Here is a 20,476-nt window from a genome sequence, read left to right on the forward strand (position 1 = left end):
AGTCACCCCTACTGAAAATTGACCCTAGATAGTACTGACCCTAAAGGTTTTTAACCCTAATGATTATTATGTATAATAATTTGATTTTATTTACAGAGGGGATGGCCTGAAATGCCACCATCTGGAGGAGTCCTTTGGGTACTGCACCCAGAGGAAGAGGGAACCGTTTTGCAGCACTTCTATTTTAGTGTATTTAATTTGTAAATAGTTTTAATTGTAAATAGTTTGTTGTTATATTTGATTTTACTGCATGTTTTTTTAAAGCACTTATAGGTTCCCTCTTCTTCTGGCTTATGTATCCAAGGACTACAGTGGAGAATTTTGGAAAGGGCGAAAGGAAGGGGCGAATTCCGAGACAGGAAGTAAAGATTTTTTTTCTTTCAGGACCAAAATGTGGAAATTAAGGTAATTTTTATTAATTTGTGGCCATTATGTATGTATATGTAAAATTTAGGAAAATATAGTTAATTGTTGGGACCTAATTATTGATCGTTTTTAATGAACCAATTTTTGGATTTTATTGAAAGTATATTTTTTTAATAGGGATATTATTCCCCCCAAAAATACTATTAGAATTTTTTATTTTTATTAAAAAAATTTTTTTAAAACGATACTTACCAGGAAGGTTTTTTGATATTGAGTTTCTGTGCCAGTGCACGCACATTCCGTAGGAATGCGCTTCCTTTTATACCAACTAACCATAGCCAGAGCCAGACAGAGAAGTATATAAATTCTTAAAATTCCTTACCTGTGAAACCAGACCGCGTGGGACGATCGCCAAAAGTTTGTTTAGCCCGGAATGGGAACCGGAAGGGTGGGACTTCTACGAAAATACTTCCGGTAAAAACGGGGTCTCCCGGAAATAAAAGTCCATGCAAAAAAGTTTGACAGCACACCCTCTGATGAAGCCGATCCAGGCGAAACGTCAGGCTGCTGTCCTCATTCTCCTCCTGTGGACTTCAGGTTTTTGAAACATTTTTTATCTAATATTTTTGGTCTACTTTTTTGGACTCACCTTGGAAAAACGTCGACTATCCCCGTCACGGCAGAGAAGACTCCTGGACCTCGAATGACCCTCGCCCCCTTGTTTCAAGCTTCTGTGAACAGTAAGGTGTGCGCACACCCCACTGGGGGGGTTTTCTTGGGGGGTTTTGGGAGGGGGAGTACAGCCGGACACACAAATGTGACACATCATGGTTCTGGCGGCCCAAGAGTGACGAGTCCTTTTTTGGAAAAGGCAACGATTGCAGTCCACAGACGAATGTGGTTACTAATTTTATTTTTTTATTTTTTATTTTTATTACCCACAAGGTAAATTACCCTTTAAAGAAAAATTATTATTTTTTTAAAAAAATATAAATATATGCGATTAATGGTTTGGTCCCAGTAATTAATGTTTAGTGGTTAAAATTATAATATTTGATCTTTCTTGTGTCCAAAAGGTAAAAAAACAACAAGCGGCTCACTGTTGAATTCGGGAGTGAGGGAGGAAGGAAAGAAAAAAATTTTTTTTGTTTCTTTTCTCTCCTCCTTCTTGACTTACCGTTCTGTTTCAAGCCAACATGCCCCCGGTTATGCACGAACCGGAGGGGAATAAGCGTCTGCATTGGAAAAGTGACAGGTATGAAAAACAGCTTGCTATTGATCGGAATGTAGATTTACGTATAGGTTCTAATTCTAATTTTAATTTTCAATTAACGAAAAAGTATTTTAAAATTTTACAGTCTATTCATCATTTAAACACGTTGGAAGGCCACCATCCTCAAGCCCCCCCAGGCATGTTACTTAAAACTAACAAGTTAGCGAGTTTTATTAAACCCGCAGCTCCAACTACTAACACTTTGGATAAAATTAGAAATAATACGGAAAATTGGCTGTTTCAAAATATAGCCATTTTGAAAGATCATTATGTGGACACTTTGTCCAAAGAATTGAGGGGACTGGGGCAGTTTGAGGAGGGGGCCTTTTTAACGGCAATAAAATGGGGGAAGCAAAGATATAAACGAAAACTCACTAACAATACTTTAGATTCATTCAATGAATGGATTCACCAGGAGGCGCAACAGCATGCGGACCTGAAAACAGTGGAAGGTGAGAACATGGTCGCCGATCGTGTCGAAACCTACGCACAGGCTTTGAAGAAAGGTCTGAAATCAAAAGGTGAACCGGCGCAAAAACAGGTATTGCGTAATCCAATTTGGACGTCGAAGCAGGTCATTCCTTCTCTACAATGTGTCAGAAACGATCCGTTGCCACAGAGACGAGAGCGGCGGGAGCGGAGCAAGAAGGACGAACCACCGAGGGCTGGGAGCCAAGACTTGCTACGGAAGCGAAATGAAAATTTTAATTGTGTTAAGACAATAAATTGTAATAAAATGACTAAACAAAGTGAAAATGCAAGCTTGTTAGATTTACCGTTAGATCTCCCAATAGATGTACCAGTAGGTGATTGGCCCACGGGTCCTACAAATGAAAACCTCGTACACATTGATTTTAAACAAAATCAGAATAAGTCTGATGTTATACTTACCGAACGTGTGGAAAAATTTGCGGAAAGGGACCCGAGTGGTCCAGAAAAGACGTTACTTACCAATACCGCATCCGAACCGGCTGTTGAATCTGAAAAAGAAAAAGTAAAAGAGAAAGTTACGGAGGGTGAAATAAGTCTTATGAATTTTGACGAAGAAACTATTAAAAATAGTGTGACGCCTATTATGATAGGCCGAATTCGTCCAAAACCTAATACGCTACTTGCTACGGATAGCAGGATACTTACCAGTACACCTAATGCTTCATCTGTGGAAACCGGAAAACAAAAAATCGTACTTACCAAACCGGATAAAAAAATTACCGAAAATAATGAAATATCTATCAAATCTAGCGAGACGTTACGTACGGATAATCAGTGTACGCTTCAGAAAAAAACAATTCTTTCCAATTCGGACAGTCTTAATTCCTCCCCGGTAGTTACAAAAATACTTACCGCGCTTCCGCCATGGATCCCGTCAGACGCTAAAAAGAGTGAACTTAAACAATTAATATCATTAGAGGAGGAGGAAAAAATAGCGGAGGAAAATTTAGATCAACTATTGCGTGTACTTTCTCCCTCGTCAGTTGCCATGGGGATGGAAGCTCCGATTGGGAAAAAGACACTCCACCCAGAAAACGAACATATTGCCGTATTGGAGGCGGGAGAGGAGTCTAGTGTAGATTCTGATTTTTCTTCCTCCCCTATACTGGTTAATTGCGAACAAGGGAGTTCGGAACCTATGCGCCATCAAATTACGCAAAAAAAGATAGTGGATTGGACAGTACAAATACGGAAACCGATTGTCTTTCTTGGCGATTCCAATTTATCCAGAATTCCGCCATTCTTTCATAATTCAATACAAGTAGATAGTTATCCTGGAGCTACGTTTCACCATATTCGCGAAATATTGGAAAAAACACACGAGGAATATCACATGACTCAAAAAGTTATTCTCTCATTAGGCTTAAACAACTGTCTTAGCACTCAAACTACGACTACAACTTGCAAACAATTGCAGCAATTGGTCCGGACTTGTGAGAGGAAATTTCCTTGTGCGGAAATTTATATTCCAGTGATCCATTATTCGGATTTATTGCCGTCAATTACACAGCAAAAATTGGAGAAGGTCAACAAGGTCATTATGGAAAAATATTCTTTTTTGAATGACATTAATAAATTGATTTTTAAAGTCAACCCCCGTGATCCGGTTCATTGGACTGCTGAAACAGCTCAGATGATTTTTAGCTCTTGGATTGAACAATTAAACTACATATAGAGGAGAATGCAATTTCACCTCCGTATCGCTCGACAGATTTATTTAAAGCAACACTAGGTCACTTTTCTATGGAGCTTGGAAAAAGTCCGAAAAAATTAAAATCAAGTAATATTACTAATCTTTCCTCGAAATTTCGTCTCACAAATATGGAACAACAGCTTTTGGAAAAAGGTTTGACATATATACCCACTCCTAAATTGATAGATAAAAAGGACCTTAAAAGAGATTTATTTCTATATCATCGACGGCTTAAACTTTTGGATTATTTTGGCTTTCATAATCAATTTAGGTCATTACCGTTCACAGATAAATCGAATTGGTCTCCAGCAGAGGGTCTTCTCTCACCAGCTGTGAAAGAATTGATTATAAAAGATAAGGAAATTTTTGGGGAGGCGAGACCCAAGGTTGCGTCCAGGCTGAATTTGAAGCCGGAGGAGCTGAAGGCCTTGCATTCCTTAAAGAGAAATCAGGATATTGTTATCAAACCAGCTGATAAGGGTTCGCAAATTGTTATTATGGACCGTTCTGACTATATAAAGGAAGCCATGAGACAACTTACAAATTCAAAACATTATATTCCGTTAGCACATTCCATTCAAACGCAGTCGGCTGCTCTATTTAAACTTGTCCTGCAAGACATGAAGGACAATGGTTATATTACTCATAAACAATTCTGTTACTTATTAGGTCCAAATCCACCGAGAGCTCGTCAATTCTATCTTCTTCCAAAAATTCATAAACCTCCACATACGTGGACAGTACCAGGGATTATTCCACCAGGCAGGCCTATAGTTAGCGATTGTAGTTCAGAGTCGTACAGAATTGCGGAATATATTGATGCGGCGATTAATCCTTTGTCCCAAAATCATAAGAGTTACATCAAAGATACATACGATTTTATTAATAAATTGGAATTATTGACAGTACCGGAAACATCTTTTTTGTTTTCCATAGATATAACGTCATTATATACTAACATTGATACTCATTTAGGTTTGCAGGCGGTGGCGCAGATCTTTCGGGAAAACCCGGACCGCAATAGACCGGATCAGGCTCTCCTAAAACTCTTAGAACTAAGCCTAACGCGTAATGATTTTGTTTTTAATGATCGTTTTTATTTACAAATTCATGGGACCGCGATGGGGAAGAAATTTGCCCCGGCTTATGCTAATTTATATATGAAAATGTGGGAGGAATCTGTATTTGAGAAATGTTTACAACTTCCGTTAGTATATTATAGGTATTTGGATGACATTTTTGGTATATGGCCTTATTCTAAGGAAGAATTTGCGACCTTTATTGAGGTTTTAAATGCTCATCATACAGCCATAAAAGTAACTGCAAATTTACAAGAACACCAAATACAATTTTTGGATACTGAGGTATTTTTTATTCGTCATGAAGAGAGGGACACTAAGTCCTTGGGGACTAGAGTATTTTTTAAGGATACAGACAGACATGCTTTATTGCATAAGACAAGTTTTCACCCGAAGCATACTTTTAAGGGTATTATTAAGTCCCAATTAATTAGATTTAATAGGATTTGTACCTACCAGAAAGACGTCGAAATAGCAACACGTACACTGTTCAGGGCTCTCAGACCTAGGGGTTATACCAAAAGATTCCTACGACAAATCAAAAAAGAAGTTAGGGAGGAATTAGGCACAATTAAACAAATTAAAAAAAATAATAAAAAAAGTCAAAAAAATACTCACCTGGTGCCGTTTGTCACTACGTTTTCGAATTTGTCTAGACCTATAGTAATGGGTCTAAAAAAGAATTTTAATGAATGGAAAAAGGAACGCCCTAATTGGCAGGATTGCCAAGTTTTACCTGCTTATAGAAGAAACAAAAATTTGGGCGATATTCTTGTACATTCTAAATTACGGGCCCTAAAACAGAAAGAGAGTGTACTGGAATGGACTCCGACCGCAATTTTTAAACCTCTTCCGATTTTAACAAATATTTTTTCAAAACTGAGCCGTCCGATTTTACAAGATATCTCTTTGGACACAATAAATGTCATTTATGGCCTTAGGTGTAGACACTGTCAAAGGATTTATATAGGGGAAACAGGCAGAATGCTGAAGGCCAGATTAAAACAGCATATATATGAAATAACGAAAGGAAAAGCTACGGAATATCTGTATGTACATTTCAGAGAACAAGGTATAGAAAATTTACAGGCATTTGGTCTACAGTCAAACATAACATGGTCACAATTACAAAGACGTCGAAATGAAAGGATATGGATCAAATCATTGAAAACATTGAGGCCATATGGACTGAATGACAGATAAATGTGGGAATGAGCAGGAAACTAGTTTCTCTTTGATGGGAGTTACGTAATTTTGTAATTGAATTGGGGTTTAATTGGATTATTTAAATTTGGGGACCTGTCTAATTAAGACAGGATTTCTGTTTTTGTAGGTTATAAATTTAAAAAGGAAAAAAATAATAAATAAAAATATATAAAAAAAAAAAAAAAAAAAAAAAAAAAAAAAAAAAAAAAAAAAAAAAAAAAAAAAAAAAAAAATTTTTCTCTTCCTTCTAGGACATATAAAAGTAACTGTTGACTTTTGACTGTGTGATGTATTTATTTGTAGGTGTAGGGGTATGTAAATGCCGGCATCTAGTGGTGATTTAATGGTGTTGCACTCAGAAAAAGGAAAAAACTGTTTTTTTTAAAAAAAAGCACTTATATGGGTGCATATAAATGCACTTATTATTGTGATTTGGAGCACTTAATGTTTTTTATTCTATATTGAGATTTTATTGGTTTGATTTTGTGTATATAGTTTGATACAGCACTTATACATTCCTTTTTCTGAGTATTGGTAACCATGGTAACCGCTGGGACGGCATAGATAGAAGGAAGAAAGGGTTTATGTAACACCCGCTATTGGCACTTACCTGCTCTTTCTCCATTTATTGTATACGGGATCCAAAAAGGAAAAATAGAATTTTGATTTTTGATTCATTAAACTTTTTTATACTTACCTTAATACTTACCTTAATACTTACCTAATCCGGCCAACGAATAGATTTCTAGGTTAATCCAGAATCGAAAGACGACCACGGGATCTCTGGGTGCCTGAAAAGGAGAAAAACAGAAAGAAGAGAGAAGAATATTAATAATCCTCTCTTCTTTTTCTAAATTTAACATCTTCTTACTTACCTGGATTCCGGACCCCGCCCTCTGTTCTAAACTTAACCCCTCCCAATTGAAGGGACAGTCACCCCTACTGAAAATTGACCCTAGATAGTACTGACCCTAAAGGTTTTTAACCCTAATGATTATTATGTATAATAATTTGATTTTATTTACAGAGGGGATGGCCTGAAATGCCACCATCTGGAGGAGTCCTTTGGGTACTGCACCCAGAGGAAGAGGGAACCGTTTTGCAGCACTTCTATTTTAGTGTATTTAATTTGTAAATAGTTTTAATTGTAAATAGTTTGTTGTTATATTTGATTTTACTGCATGTTTTTTTAAAGCACTTATAGGTTCCCTCTTCTTCTGGCTTATGTATCCAAGGACTACAGTGGAGAATTTTGGAAAGGGCGAAAGGAAGGGGCGAATTCCGAGACAGGAAGTAAAGATTTTTTTTCTTTCAGGACCAAAATGTGGAAATTAAGGTAATTTTTATTAATTTGTGGCCATTATGTATGTATATGTAAAATTTAGGAAAATATAGTTAATTGTTGGGACCTAATTATTGATCGTTTTTAATGAACCAATTTTTGGATTTTATTGAAAGTATATTTTTTTAATAGGGATATTATTCCCCCCAAAAATACTATTAGAATTTTTTATTTTTATTAAAAAAATTTTTTTAAAACGATACTTACCAGGAAGGTTTTTTGATATTGAGTTTCTGTGCCAGTGCACGCACATTCCGTAGGAATGCGCTTCCTTTTATACCAACTAACCATAGCCAGAGCCAGACAGAGAAGTATATAAATTCTTAAAATTCCTTACCTGTGAAACCAGACCGCGTGGGACGATCGCCAAAAGTTTGTTTAGCCCGGAATGGGAACCGGAAGGGTGGGACTTCTACGAAAATACTTCCGGTAAAAACGGGGTCTCCCGGAAATAAAAGTCCATGCAAAAAAGTTTGACAGCACACCCTCTGATGAAGCCGATCCAGGCGAAACGTCAGGCTGCTGTCCTCATTCTCCTCCTGTGGACTTCAGGTTTTTGAAACATTTTTTATCTAATATTTTTGGTCTACTTTTTTGGACTCACCTTGGAAAAACGTCGACTATCCCCGTCACGGCAGAGAAGACTCCTGGACCTCGAATGACCCTCGCCCCCTTGTTTCAAGCTTCTGTGAACAGTAAGGTGTGCGCACACCCCACTGGGGGGGTTTTCTTGGGGGGTTTTGGGAGGGGGAGTACAGCCGGACACACAAATGTGACACATCATGGTTCTGGCGGCCCAAGAGTGACGAGTCCTTTTTTGGAAAAGGCAACGATTGCAGTCCACAGACGAATGTGGTTACTAATTTTATTTTTTTATTTTTTATTTTTATTACCCACAAGGTAAATTACCCTTTAAAGAAAAATTATTATTTTTTTAAAAAAATATAAATATATGCGATTAATGGTTTGGTCCCAGTAATTAATGTTTAGTGGTTAAAATTATAATATTTGATCTTTCTTGTGTCCAAAAGGTAAAAAAACAACAAGCGGCTCACTGTTGAATTCGGGAGTGAGGGAGGAAGGAAAGAAAAAAATTTTTTTTGTTTCTTTTCTCTCCTCCTTCTTGACTTACCGTTCTGTTTCAAGCCAACATGCCCCCGGTTATGCACGAACCGGAGGGGAATAAGCGTCTGCATTGGAAAAGTGACAGGTATGAAAAACAGCTTGCTATTGATCGGAATGTAGATTTACGTATAGGTTCTAATTCTAATTTTAATTTTCAATTAACGAAAAAGTATTTTAAAATTTTACAGTCTATTCATCATTTAAACACGTTGGAAGGCCACCATCCTCAAGCCCCCCCAGGCATGTTACTTAAAACTAACAAGTTAGCGAGTTTTATTAAACCCGCAGCTCCAACTACTAACACTTTGGATAAAATTAGAAATAATACGGAAAATTGGCTGTTTCAAAATATAGCCATTTTGAAAGATCATTATGTGGACACTTTGTCCAAAGAATTGAGGGGACTGGGGCAGTTTGAGGAGGGGGCCTTTTTAACGGCAATAAAATGGGGGAAGCAAAGATATAAACGAAAACTCACTAACAATACTTTAGATTCATTCAATGAATGGATTCACCAGGAGGCGCAACAGCATGCGGACCTGAAAACAGTGGAAGGTGAGAACATGGTCGCCGATCGTGTCGAAACCTACGCACAGGCTTTGAAGAAAGGTCTGAAATCAAAAGGTGAACCGGCGCAAAAACAGGTATTGCGTAATCCAATTTGGACGTCGAAGCAGGTCATTCCTTCTCTACAATGTGTCAGAAACGATCCGTTGCCACAGAGACGAGAGCGGCGGGAGCGGAGCAAGAAGGACGAACCACCGAGGGCTGGGAGCCAAGACTTGCTACGGAAGCGAAATGAAAATTTTAATTGTGTTAAGACAATAAATTGTAATAAAATGACTAAACAAAGTGAAAATGCAAGCTTGTTAGATTTACCGTTAGATCTCCCAATAGATGTACCAGTAGGTGATTGGCCCACGGGTCCTACAAATGAAAACCTCGTACACATTGATTTTAAACAAAATCAGAATAAGTCTGATGTTATACTTACCGAACGTGTGGAAAAATTTGCGGAAAGGGACCCGAGTGGTCCAGAAAAGACGTTACTTACCAATACCGCATCCGAACCGGCTGTTGAATCTGAAAAAGAAAAAGTAAAAGAGAAAGTTACGGAGGGTGAAATAAGTCTTATGAATTTTGACGAAGAAACTATTAAAAATAGTGTGACGCCTATTATGATAGGCCGAATTCGTCCAAAACCTAATACGCTACTTGCTACGGATAGCAGGATACTTACCAGTACACCTAATGCTTCATCTGTGGAAACCGGAAAACAAAAAATCGTACTTACCAAACCGGATAAAAAAATTACCGAAAATAATGAAATATCTATCAAATCTAGCGAGACGTTACGTACGGATAATCAGTGTACGCTTCAGAAAAAAACAATTCTTTCCAATTCGGACAGTCTTAATTCCTCCCCGGTAGTTACAAAAATACTTACCGCGCTTCCGCCATGGATCCCGTCAGACGCTAAAAAGAGTGAACTTAAACAATTAATATCATTAGAGGAGGAGGAAAAAATAGCGGAGGAAAATTTAGATCAACTATTGCGTGTACTTTCTCCCTCGTCAGTTGCCATGGGGATGGAAGCTCCGATTGGGAAAAAGACACTCCACCCAGAAAACGAACATATTGCCGTATTGGAGGCGGGAGAGGAGTCTAGTGTAGATTCTGATTTTTCTTCCTCCCCTATACTGGTTAATTGCGAACAAGGGAGTTCGGAACCTATGCGCCATCAAATTACGCAAAAAAAGATAGTGGATTGGACAGTACAAATACGGAAACCGATTGTCTTTCTTGGCGATTCCAATTTATCCAGAATTCCGCCATTCTTTCATAATTCAATACAAGTAGATAGTTATCCTGGAGCTACGTTTCACCATATTCGCGAAATATTGGAAAAAACACACGAGGAATATCACATGACTCAAAAAGTTATTCTCTCATTAGGCTTAAACAACTGTCTTAGCACTCAAACTACGACTACAACTTGCAAACAATTGCAGCAATTGGTCCGGACTTGTGAGAGGAAATTTCCTTGTGCGGAAATTTATATTCCAGTGATCCATTATTCGGATTTATTGCCGTCAATTACACAGCAAAAATTGGAGAAGGTCAACAAGGTCATTATGGAAAAATATTCTTTTTTGAATGACATTAATAAATTGATTTTTAAAGTCAACCCCCGTGATCCGGTTCATTGGACTGCTGAAACAGCTCAGATGATTTTTAGCTCTTGGATTGAACAATTAAACTACATATAGAGGAGAATGCAATTTCACCTCCGTATCGCTCGACAGATTTATTTAAAGCAACACTAGGTCACTTTTCTATGGAGCTTGGAAAAAGTCCGAAAAAATTAAAATCAAGTAATATTACTAATCTTTCCTCGAAATTTCGTCTCACAAATATGGAACAACAGCTTTTGGAAAAAGGTTTGACATATATACCCACTCCTAAATTGATAGATAAAAAGGACCTTAAAAGAGATTTATTTCTATATCATCGACGGCTTAAACTTTTGGATTATTTTGGCTTTCATAATCAATTTAGGTCATTACCGTTCACAGATAAATCGAATTGGTCTCCAGCAGAGGGTCTTCTCTCACCAGCTGTGAAAGAATTGATTATAAAAGATAAGGAAATTTTTGGGGAGGCGAGACCCAAGGTTGCGTCCAGGCTGAATTTGAAGCCGGAGGAGCTGAAGGCCTTGCATTCCTTAAAGAGAAATCAGGATATTGTTATCAAACCAGCTGATAAGGGTTCGCAAATTGTTATTATGGACCGTTCTGACTATATAAAGGAAGCCATGAGACAACTTACAAATTCAAAACATTATATTCCGTTAGCACATTCCATTCAAACGCAGTCGGCTGCTCTATTTAAACTTGTCCTGCAAGACATGAAGGACAATGGTTATATTACTCATAAACAATTCTGTTACTTATTAGGTCCAAATCCACCGAGAGCTCGTCAATTCTATCTTCTTCCAAAAATTCATAAACCTCCACATACGTGGACAGTACCAGGGATTATTCCACCAGGCAGGCCTATAGTTAGCGATTGTAGTTCAGAGTCGTACAGAATTGCGGAATATATTGATGCGGCGATTAATCCTTTGTCCCAAAATCATAAGAGTTACATCAAAGATACATACGATTTTATTAATAAATTGGAATTATTGACAGTACCGGAAACATCTTTTTTGTTTTCCATAGATATAACGTCATTATATACTAACATTGATACTCATTTAGGTTTGCAGGCGGTGGCGCAGATCTTTCGGGAAAACCCGGACCGCAATAGACCGGATCAGGCTCTCCTAAAACTCTTAGAACTAAGCCTAACGCGTAATGATTTTGTTTTTAATGATCGTTTTTATTTACAAATTCATGGGACCGCGATGGGGAAGAAATTTGCCCCGGCTTATGCTAATTTATATATGAAAATGTGGGAGGAATCTGTATTTGAGAAATGTTTACAACTTCCGTTAGTATATTATAGGTATTTGGATGACATTTTTGGTATATGGCCTTATTCTAAGGAAGAATTTGCGACCTTTATTGAGGTTTTAAATGCTCATCATACAGCCATAAAAGTAACTGCAAATTTACAAGAACACCAAATACAATTTTTGGATACTGAGGTATTTTTTATTCGTCATGAAGAGAGGGACACTAAGTCCTTGGGGACTAGAGTATTTTTTAAGGATACAGACAGACATGCTTTATTGCATAAGACAAGTTTTCACCCGAAGCATACTTTTAAGGGTATTATTAAGTCCCAATTAATTAGATTTAATAGGATTTGTACCTACCAGAAAGACGTCGAAATAGCAACACGTACACTGTTCAGGGCTCTCAGACCTAGGGGTTATACCAAAAGATTCCTACGACAAATCAAAAAAGAAGTTAGGGAGGAATTAGGCACAATTAAACAAATTAAAAAAAATAATAAAAAAAGTCAAAAAAATACTCACCTGGTGCCGTTTGTCACTACGTTTTCGAATTTGTCTAGACCTATAGTAATGGGTCTAAAAAAGAATTTTAATGAATGGAAAAAGGAACGCCCTAATTGGCAGGATTGCCAAGTTTTACCTGCTTATAGAAGAAACAAAAATTTGGGCGATATTCTTGTACATTCTAAATTACGGGCCCTAAAACAGAAAGAGAGTGTACTGGAATGGACTCCGACCGCAATTTTTAAACCTCTTCCGATTTTAACAAATATTTTTTCAAAACTGAGCCGTCCGATTTTACAAGATATCTCTTTGGACACAATAAATGTCATTTATGGCCTTAGGTGTAGACACTGTCAAAGGATTTATATAGGGGAAACAGGCAGAATGCTGAAGGCCAGATTAAAACAGCATATATATGAAATAACGAAAGGAAAAGCTACGGAATATCTGTATGTACATTTCAGAGAACAAGGTATAGAAAATTTACAGGCATTTGGTCTACAGTCAAACATAACATGGTCACAATTACAAAGACGTCGAAATGAAAGGATATGGATCAAATCATTGAAAACATTGAGGCCATATGGACTGAATGACAGATAAATGTGGGAATGAGCAGGAAACTAGTTTCTCTTTGATGGGAGTTACGTAATTTTGTAATTGAATTGGGGTTTAATTGGATTATTTAAATTTGGGGACCTGTCTAATTAAGACAGGATTTCTGTTTTTGTAGGTTATAAATTTAAAAAGGAAAAAAATAATAAATAAAAATATATAAAAAAAAAAAAAAAAAAAAAAAAAAAAAAAAAAAAAAAAAAAAAAAAAAAAAAAAAAAATTTTTCTCTTCCTTCTAGGACATATAAAAGTAACTGTTGACTTTTGACTGTGTGATGTATTTATTTGTAGGTGTAGGGGTATGTAAATGCCGGCATCTAGTGGTGATTTAATGGTGTTGCACTCAGAAAAAGGAAAAAACTGTTTTTTTTAAAAAAAAGCACTTATATGGGTGCATATAAATGCACTTATTATTGTGATTTGGAGCACTTAATGTTTTTTATTCTATATTGAGATTTTATTGGTTTGATTTTGTGTATATAGTTTGATACAGCACTTATACATTCCTTTTTCTGAGTATTGGTAACCATGGTAACCGCTGGGACGGCATAGATAGAAGGAAGAAAGGGTTTATGTAACACCCGCTATTGGCACTTACCTGCTCTTTCTCCATTTATTGTATACGGGATCCAAAAAGGAAAAATAGAATTTTGATTTTTGATTCATTAAACTTTTTTATACTTACCTTAATACTTACCTTAATACTTACCTAATCCGGCCAACGAATAGATTTCTAGGTTAATCCAGAATCGAAAGACGACCACGGGATCTCTGGGTGCCTGAAAAGGAGAAAAACAGAAAGAAGAGAGAAGAATATTAATAATCCTCTCTTCTTTTTCTAAATTTAACATCTTCTTACTTACCTGGATTCCGGACCCCGCCCTCTGTTCTAAACTTAACCCCTCCCAATTGAAGGGACAGTCACCCCTACTGAAAATTGACCCTAGATAGTACTGACCCTAAAGGTTTTTAACCCTAATGATTATTATGTATAATAATTTGATTTTATTTACAGAGGGGATGGCCTGAAATGCCACCATCTGGAGGAGTCCTTTGGGTACTGCACCCAGAGGAAGAGGGAACCGTTTTGCAGCACTTCTATTTTAGTGTATTTAATTTGTAAATAGTTTTAATTGTAAATAGTTTGTTGTTATATTTGATTTTACTGCATGTTTTTTTAAAGCACTTATAGGTTCCCTCTTCTTCTGGCTTATGTATCCAAGGACTACAGTGGAGAATTTTGGAAAGGGCGAAAGGAAGGGGCGAATTCCGAGACAGGAAGTAAAGATTTTTTTTCTTTCAGGACCAAAATGTGGAAATTAAGGTAATTTTTATTAATTTGTGGCCATTATGTATGTATATGTAAAATTTAGGAAAATATAGTTAATTGTTGGGACCTAATTATTGATCGTTTTTAATGAACCAATTTTTGGATTTTATTGAAAGTATATTTTTTTAATAGGGATATTATTCCCCCCAAAAATACTATTAGAATTTTTTATTTTTATTAAAAAAATTTTTTTAAAACGATACTTACCAGGAAGGTTTTTTGATATTGAGTTTCTGTGCCAGTGCACGCACATTCCGTAGGAATGCGCTTCCTTTTATACCAACTAACCATAGCCAGAGCCAGACAGAGAAGTATATAAATTCTTAAAATTCCTTACCTGTGAAACCAGACCGCGTGGGACGATCGCCAAAAGTTTGTTTAGCCCGGAATGGGAACCGGAAGGGTGGGACTTCTACGAAAATACTTCCGGTAAAAACGGGGTCTCCCGGAAATAAAAGTCCATGCAAAAAAGTTTGACAGCACACCCTCTGATGAAGCCGATCCAGGCGAAACGTCAGGCTGCTGTCCTCATTCTCCTCCTGTGGACTTCAGGTTTTTGAAACATTTTTTATCTAATATTTTTGGTCTACTTTTTTGGACTCACCTTGGAAAAACGTCGACTATCCCCGTCACGGCAGAGAAGACTCCTGGACCTCGAATGACCCTCGCCCCCTTGTTTCAAGCTTCTGTGAACAGTAAGGTGTGCGCACACCCCACTGGGGGGGTTTTCTTGGGGGGTTTTGGGAGGGGGAGTACAGCCGGACACACAAATGTGACACATCATGGTTCTGGCGGCCCAAGAGTGACGAGTCCTTTTTTGGAAAAGGCAACGATTGCAGTCCACAGACGAATGTGGTTACTAATTTTATTTTTTTATTTTTTATTTTTATTACCCACAAGGTAAATTACCCTTTAAAGAAAAATTATTATTTTTTTAAAAAAATATAAATATATGCGATTAATGGTTTGGTCCCAGTAATTAATGTTTAGTGGTTAAAATTATAATATTTGATCTTTCTTGTGTCCAAAAGGTAAAAAAACAACAAGCGGCTCACTGTTGAATTCGGGAGTGAGGGAGGAAGGAAAGAAAAAAATTTTTTTTGTTTCTTTTCTCTCCTCCTTCTTGACTTACCGTTCTGTTTCAAGCCAACATGCCCCCGGTTATGCACGAACCGGAGGGGAATAAGCGTCTGCATTGGAAAAGTGACAGGTATGAAAAACAGCTTGCTATTGATCGGAATGTAGATTTACGTATAGGTTCTAATTCTAATTTTAATTTTCAATTAACGAAAAAGTATTTTAAAATTTTACAGTCTATTCATCATTTAAACACGTTGGAAGGCCACCATCCTCAAGCCCCCCCAGGCATGTTACTTAAAACTAACAAGTTAGCGAGTTTTATTAAACCCGCAGCTCCAACTACTAACACTTTGGATAAAATTAGAAATAATACGGAAAATTGGCTGTTTCAAAATATAGCCATTTTGAAAGATCATTATGTGGACACTTTGTCCAAAGAATTGAGGGGACTGGGGCAGTTTGAGGAGGGGGCCTTTTTAACGGCAATAAAATGGGGGAAGCAAAGATATAAACGAAAACTCACTAACAATACTTTAGATTCATTCAATGAATGGATTCACCAGGAGGCGCAACAGCATGCGGACCTGAAAACAGTGGAAGGTGAGAACATGGTCGCCGATCGTGTCGAAACCTACGCACAGGCTTTGAAGAAAGGTCTGAAATCAAAAGGTGAACCGGCGCAAAAACAGGTATTGCGTAATCCAATTTGGACGTCGAAGCAGGTCATTCCTTCTCTACAATGTGTCAGAAACGATCCGTTGCCACAGAGACGAGAGCGGCGGGAGCGGAGCAAGAAGGACGAACCACCGAGGGCTGGGAGCCAAGACTTGCTACGGAAGCGAAATGAAAATTTTAATTGTGTTAAGACAATAAATTGTAATAAAATGACTAAACAAAGTGAAAATGCAAGCTTGTTAGATTTACCGTTAGATCTCCCAATAGATGTACCAGTAGGTGATTGGCCCACGGGTCCTACAAATGAAAACCTCGTACACATTGATTTTAAACAAAATCAGAATAAGTCTGATGTTATACTTACCGAACGTGTGGAAAAATTTGCGGAAAGGGACCCGAGTGGTCCAGAAAAGACGTTACTTACCAATACCGCATCCGAACCGGCTGTTGAATCTGAAAAAGAAAAAGTAAAAGAGAAAGTTACGGAGGGTGAAATAAGTCTTATGAATTTTGACGAAGAAACTATTAAAAATAGTGTGACGCCTATTATGATAGGCCGAATTCGTCCAAAACCTAATACGCTACTTGCTACGGATAGCAGGATACTTACCAGTACACCTAATGCTTCATCTGTGGAAACCGGAAAACAAAAAATCGTACTTACCAAACCGGATAAAAAAATTACCGAAAATAATGAAATATCTATCAAATCTAGCGAGACGTTACGTACGGATAATCAGTGTACGCTTCAGAAAAAAACAATTCTTTCCAATTCGGACAGTCTTAATTCCTCCCCGGTAGTTACAAAAATACTTACCGCGCTTCCGCCATGGATCCCGTCAGACGCTAAAAAGAGTGAACTTAAACAATTAATATCATTAGAGGAGGAGGAAAAAATAGCGGAGGAAAATTTAGATCAACTATTGCGTGTACTTTCTCCCTCGTCAGTTGCCATGGGGATGGAAGCTCCGATTGGGAAAAAGACACTCCACCCAGAAAACGAACATATTGCCGTATTGGAGGCGGGAGAGGAGTCTAGTGTAGATTCTGATTTTTCTTCCTCCCCTATACTGGTTAATTGCGAACAAGGGAGTTCGGAACCTATGCGCCATCAAATTACGCAAAAAAAGATAGTGGATTGGACAGTACAAATACGGAAACCGATTGTCTTTCTTGGCGATTCCAATTTATCCAGAATTCCGCCATTCTTTCATAATTCAATACAAGTAGATAGTTATCCTGGAGCTACGTTTCACCATATTCGCGAAATATTGGAAAAAACACACGAGGAATATCACATGACTCAAAAAGTTATTCTCTCATTAGGCTTAAACAACTGTCTTAGCACTCAAACTACGACTACAACTTGCAAACAATTGCAGCAATTGGTCCGGACTTGTGAGAGGAAATTTCCTTGTGCGGAAATTTATATTCCAGTGATCCATTATTCGGATTTATTGCCGTCAATTACACAGCAAAAATTGGAGAAGGTCAACAAGGTCATTATGGAAAAATATTCTTTTTTGAATGACATTAATAAATTGATTTTTAAAGTCAACCCCCGTGATCCGGTTCATTGGACTGCTGAAACAGCTCAGATGATTTTTAGCTCTTGGATTGAACAATTAAACTACATATAGAGGAGAATGCAATTTCACCTCCGTATCGCTCGACAGATTTATTTAAAGCAACACTAGGTCACTTTTCTATGGAGCTTGGAAAAAGTCCGAAAAAATTAAAATCAAGTAATATTACTAATCTTTCCTCGAAATTTCGTCTCACAAATATGGAACAACAGCTTTTGGAAAAAGGTTTGACATATATACCCACTCCTAAATTGATAGATAAAAAGGACCTTAAAAGAGATTTATTTCTATATCATCGACGGCTTAAACTTTTGGATTATTTTGGCTTTCATAATCAATTTAGGTCATTACCGTTCACAGATAAATCGAATTGGTCTCCAGCAGAGGGTCTTCTCTCACCAGCTGTGAAAGAATTGATTATAAAAGATAAGGAAATTTTTGGGGAGGCGAGACCCAAGGTTGCGTCCAGGCTGAATTTGAAGCCGGAGGAGCTGAAGGCCTTGCATTCCTTAAAGAGAAATCAGGATATTGTTATCAAACCAGCTGATAAGGGTTCGCAAATTGTTATTATGGACCGTTCTGACTATATAAAGGAAGCCATGAGACAACTTACAAATTCAAAACATTATATTCCGTTAGCACATTCCATTCAAACGCAGTCGGCTGCTCTATTTAAACTTGTCCTGCAAGACATGAAGGACAATGGTTATATTACTCATAAACAATTCTGTTACTTATTAGGTCCAAATCCACCGAGAGCTCGTCAATTCTATCTTCTTCCAAAAATTCATAAACCTCCACATACGTGGACAGTACCAGGGATTATTCCACCAGGCAGGCCTATAGTTAGCGATTGTAGTTCAGAGTCGTACAGAATTGCGGAATATATTGATGCGGCGATTAATCCTTTGTCCCAAAATCATAAGAGTTACATCAAAGATACATACGATTTTATTAATAAATTGGAATTATTGACAGTACCGGAAACATCTTTTTTGTTTTCCATAGATATAACGTCATTATATACTAACATTGATACTCATTTAGGTTTGCAGGCGGTGGCGCAGATCTTTCGGGAAAACCCGGACCGCAATAGACCGGATCAGGCTCTCCTAAAACTCTTAGAACTAAGCCTAACGCGTAATGATTTTGTTTTTAATGATCGTTTTTATTTACAAATTCATGGGACCGCGATGGGGAAGAAATTTGCCCCGGCTTATGCTAATTTATATATGAAAATGTGGGAGGAATCTGTATTTGAGAAATGTTTACAACTTCCGTTAGTATATTATAGGTATTTGGATGACATTTTTGGTATATGGCCTTATTCTAAGGAAGAATTTGCGACCTTTATTGAGGTTTTAAATGCTCATCATACAGCCATAAAAGTAACTGCAAATTTACAAGAACACCAAATACAATTTTTGGATACTGAGGTATTTTTTATTCGTCATGAAGAGAGGGACACTAAGTCCTTGGGGACTAGAGTATTTTTTAAGGATACAGACAGACATGCTTTATTGCATAAGACAAGTTTTCACCCGAAGCATACTTTTAAGGGTATTATTAAGTCCCAATTAATTAGATTTAATAGGATTTGTACCTACCAGAAAGACGTCGAAATAGCAACACGTACACTGTTCAGGGCTCTCAGACCTAGGGGTTATACCAAAAGATTCCTACGACAAATCAAAAAAGAAGTTAGGGAGGAATTAGGCACAATTAAACAAATTAAAAAAAATAATAAAAAAAGTCAAAAAAATACTCACCTGGTGCCGTTTGTCACTACGTTTTCGAATTTGTCTAGACCTATAGTAATGGGTCTAAAAAAGAATTTTAATGAATGGAAAAAGGAACGCCCTAATTGGCAGGATTGCCAAGTTTTACCTGCTTATAGAAGAAACAAAAATTTGGGCGATATTCTTGTACATTCTAAATTACGGGCCCTAAAACAGAAAGAGAGTGTACTGGAATGGACTCCGACCGCAATTTTTAAACCTCTTCCGATTTTAACAAATATTTTTTCAAAACTGAGCCGTCCGATTTTACAAGATATCTCTTTGGACACAATAAATGTCATTTATGGCCTTAGGTGTAGACACTGTCAAAGGATTTATATAGGGGAAACAGGCAGAATGCTGAAGGCCAGATTAAAACAGCATATATATGAAATAACGAAAGGAAAAGCTACGGAATATCTGTATGTACATTTCAGAGAACAAGGTATAGAAAATTTACAGGCATTTGGTCTACAGTCAAACATAACATGGTCACAATTACAAAGACGTCGAAATGAAAGGATATGGATCAAATCATTGAAAACATTGAGGCCATATGGACTGAATGACAGATAAATGTGGGAATGAGCAGGAAACTAGTTTCTCTTTGATGGGAGTTACGTAATTTTGTAATTGAATTGGGGTTTAATTGGATTATTTAAATTTGGGGACCTGTCTAATTAAGACAGGATTTCTGTTTTTGTAGGTTATAAATTTAAAAAGGAAAAAAATAATAAATAAAAATATATAAAAAAAAAAAAAAAAAAAAAAAAAAAAAAAAAAAAAAAAAAAAAAAAAAAAAAAAAAATTTTTCTCTTCCTTCTAGGACATATAAAAGTAACTGTTGACTTTTGACTGTGTGATGTATT

At 37.0% G+C, this 20,476-nt stretch overlaps 2 protein-coding genes across 33 annotated transcripts in view; both read left to right on the forward strand.

Annotated features, from left to right (window-relative positions):
• Window positions 1-52: 52 nt before the first annotated feature.
• LOC130908817 (uncharacterized) lies at window positions 53-3,806 on the forward strand. Of its 5 annotated transcripts, XM_057824667.1 has the most exons (3): window positions 53-1,111; window positions 2,055-2,180; window positions 2,259-3,806. In XM_057824667.1, exons 1-3 carry the CDS (start codon window positions 1,070-1,072, stop codon window positions 3,804-3,806), a joined length of 1,716 nt encoding a protein of 571 aa, XP_057680650.1. In that variant the 5' UTR covers window positions 53-1,069. The 5 variants fall into 5 exon arrangements, with proteins under 5 accessions (XP_057680650.1, XP_057680649.1, XP_057680653.1 ...); XM_057824666.1 differs by having other exon boundaries at window positions 2,055-3,806; XM_057824670.1 differs by having other exon boundaries at window positions 53-1,106; window positions 2,055-3,806.
• Window positions 3,807-6,364: 2,558 nt separating this feature from the next.
• The window catches only part of LOC130908814 (uncharacterized), a 28,046-nt gene continuing 13,934 nt past the window's right edge, over window positions 6,365-20,476 (forward strand). For 11 of the 28 annotated variants that reach the window (XM_057824632.1, XM_057824648.1, XM_057824652.1 and 8 more), the window contains exons 1-2: window positions 6,365-8,151; window positions 14,382-15,188. Coding sequence is in view for 17 of the 28 variants with exons in the window: in XM_057824627.1 (XP_057680610.1) it covers window positions 8,603-10,846 (2,244 nt within the window). In the remaining 11 variants the exon portion in view is untranslated. Of the gene's footprint in view, window positions 8,152-8,204; window positions 13,288-14,381; window positions 15,189-15,634; window positions 17,884-20,476 lie in introns of those variants that run through there. The other 17 variants (XM_057824639.1, XM_057824655.1, XM_057824635.1 and 14 more) reach the window with 13 other exon arrangements.

Source organism: Corythoichthys intestinalis, chromosome 20 (assembly GCF_030265065.1).
Source record: "Corythoichthys intestinalis isolate RoL2023-P3 chromosome 20, ASM3026506v1, whole genome shotgun sequence".
In the NCBI taxonomy this organism is placed as follows: domain Eukaryota; kingdom Metazoa; phylum Chordata; class Actinopteri; order Syngnathiformes; family Syngnathidae; genus Corythoichthys; species Corythoichthys intestinalis.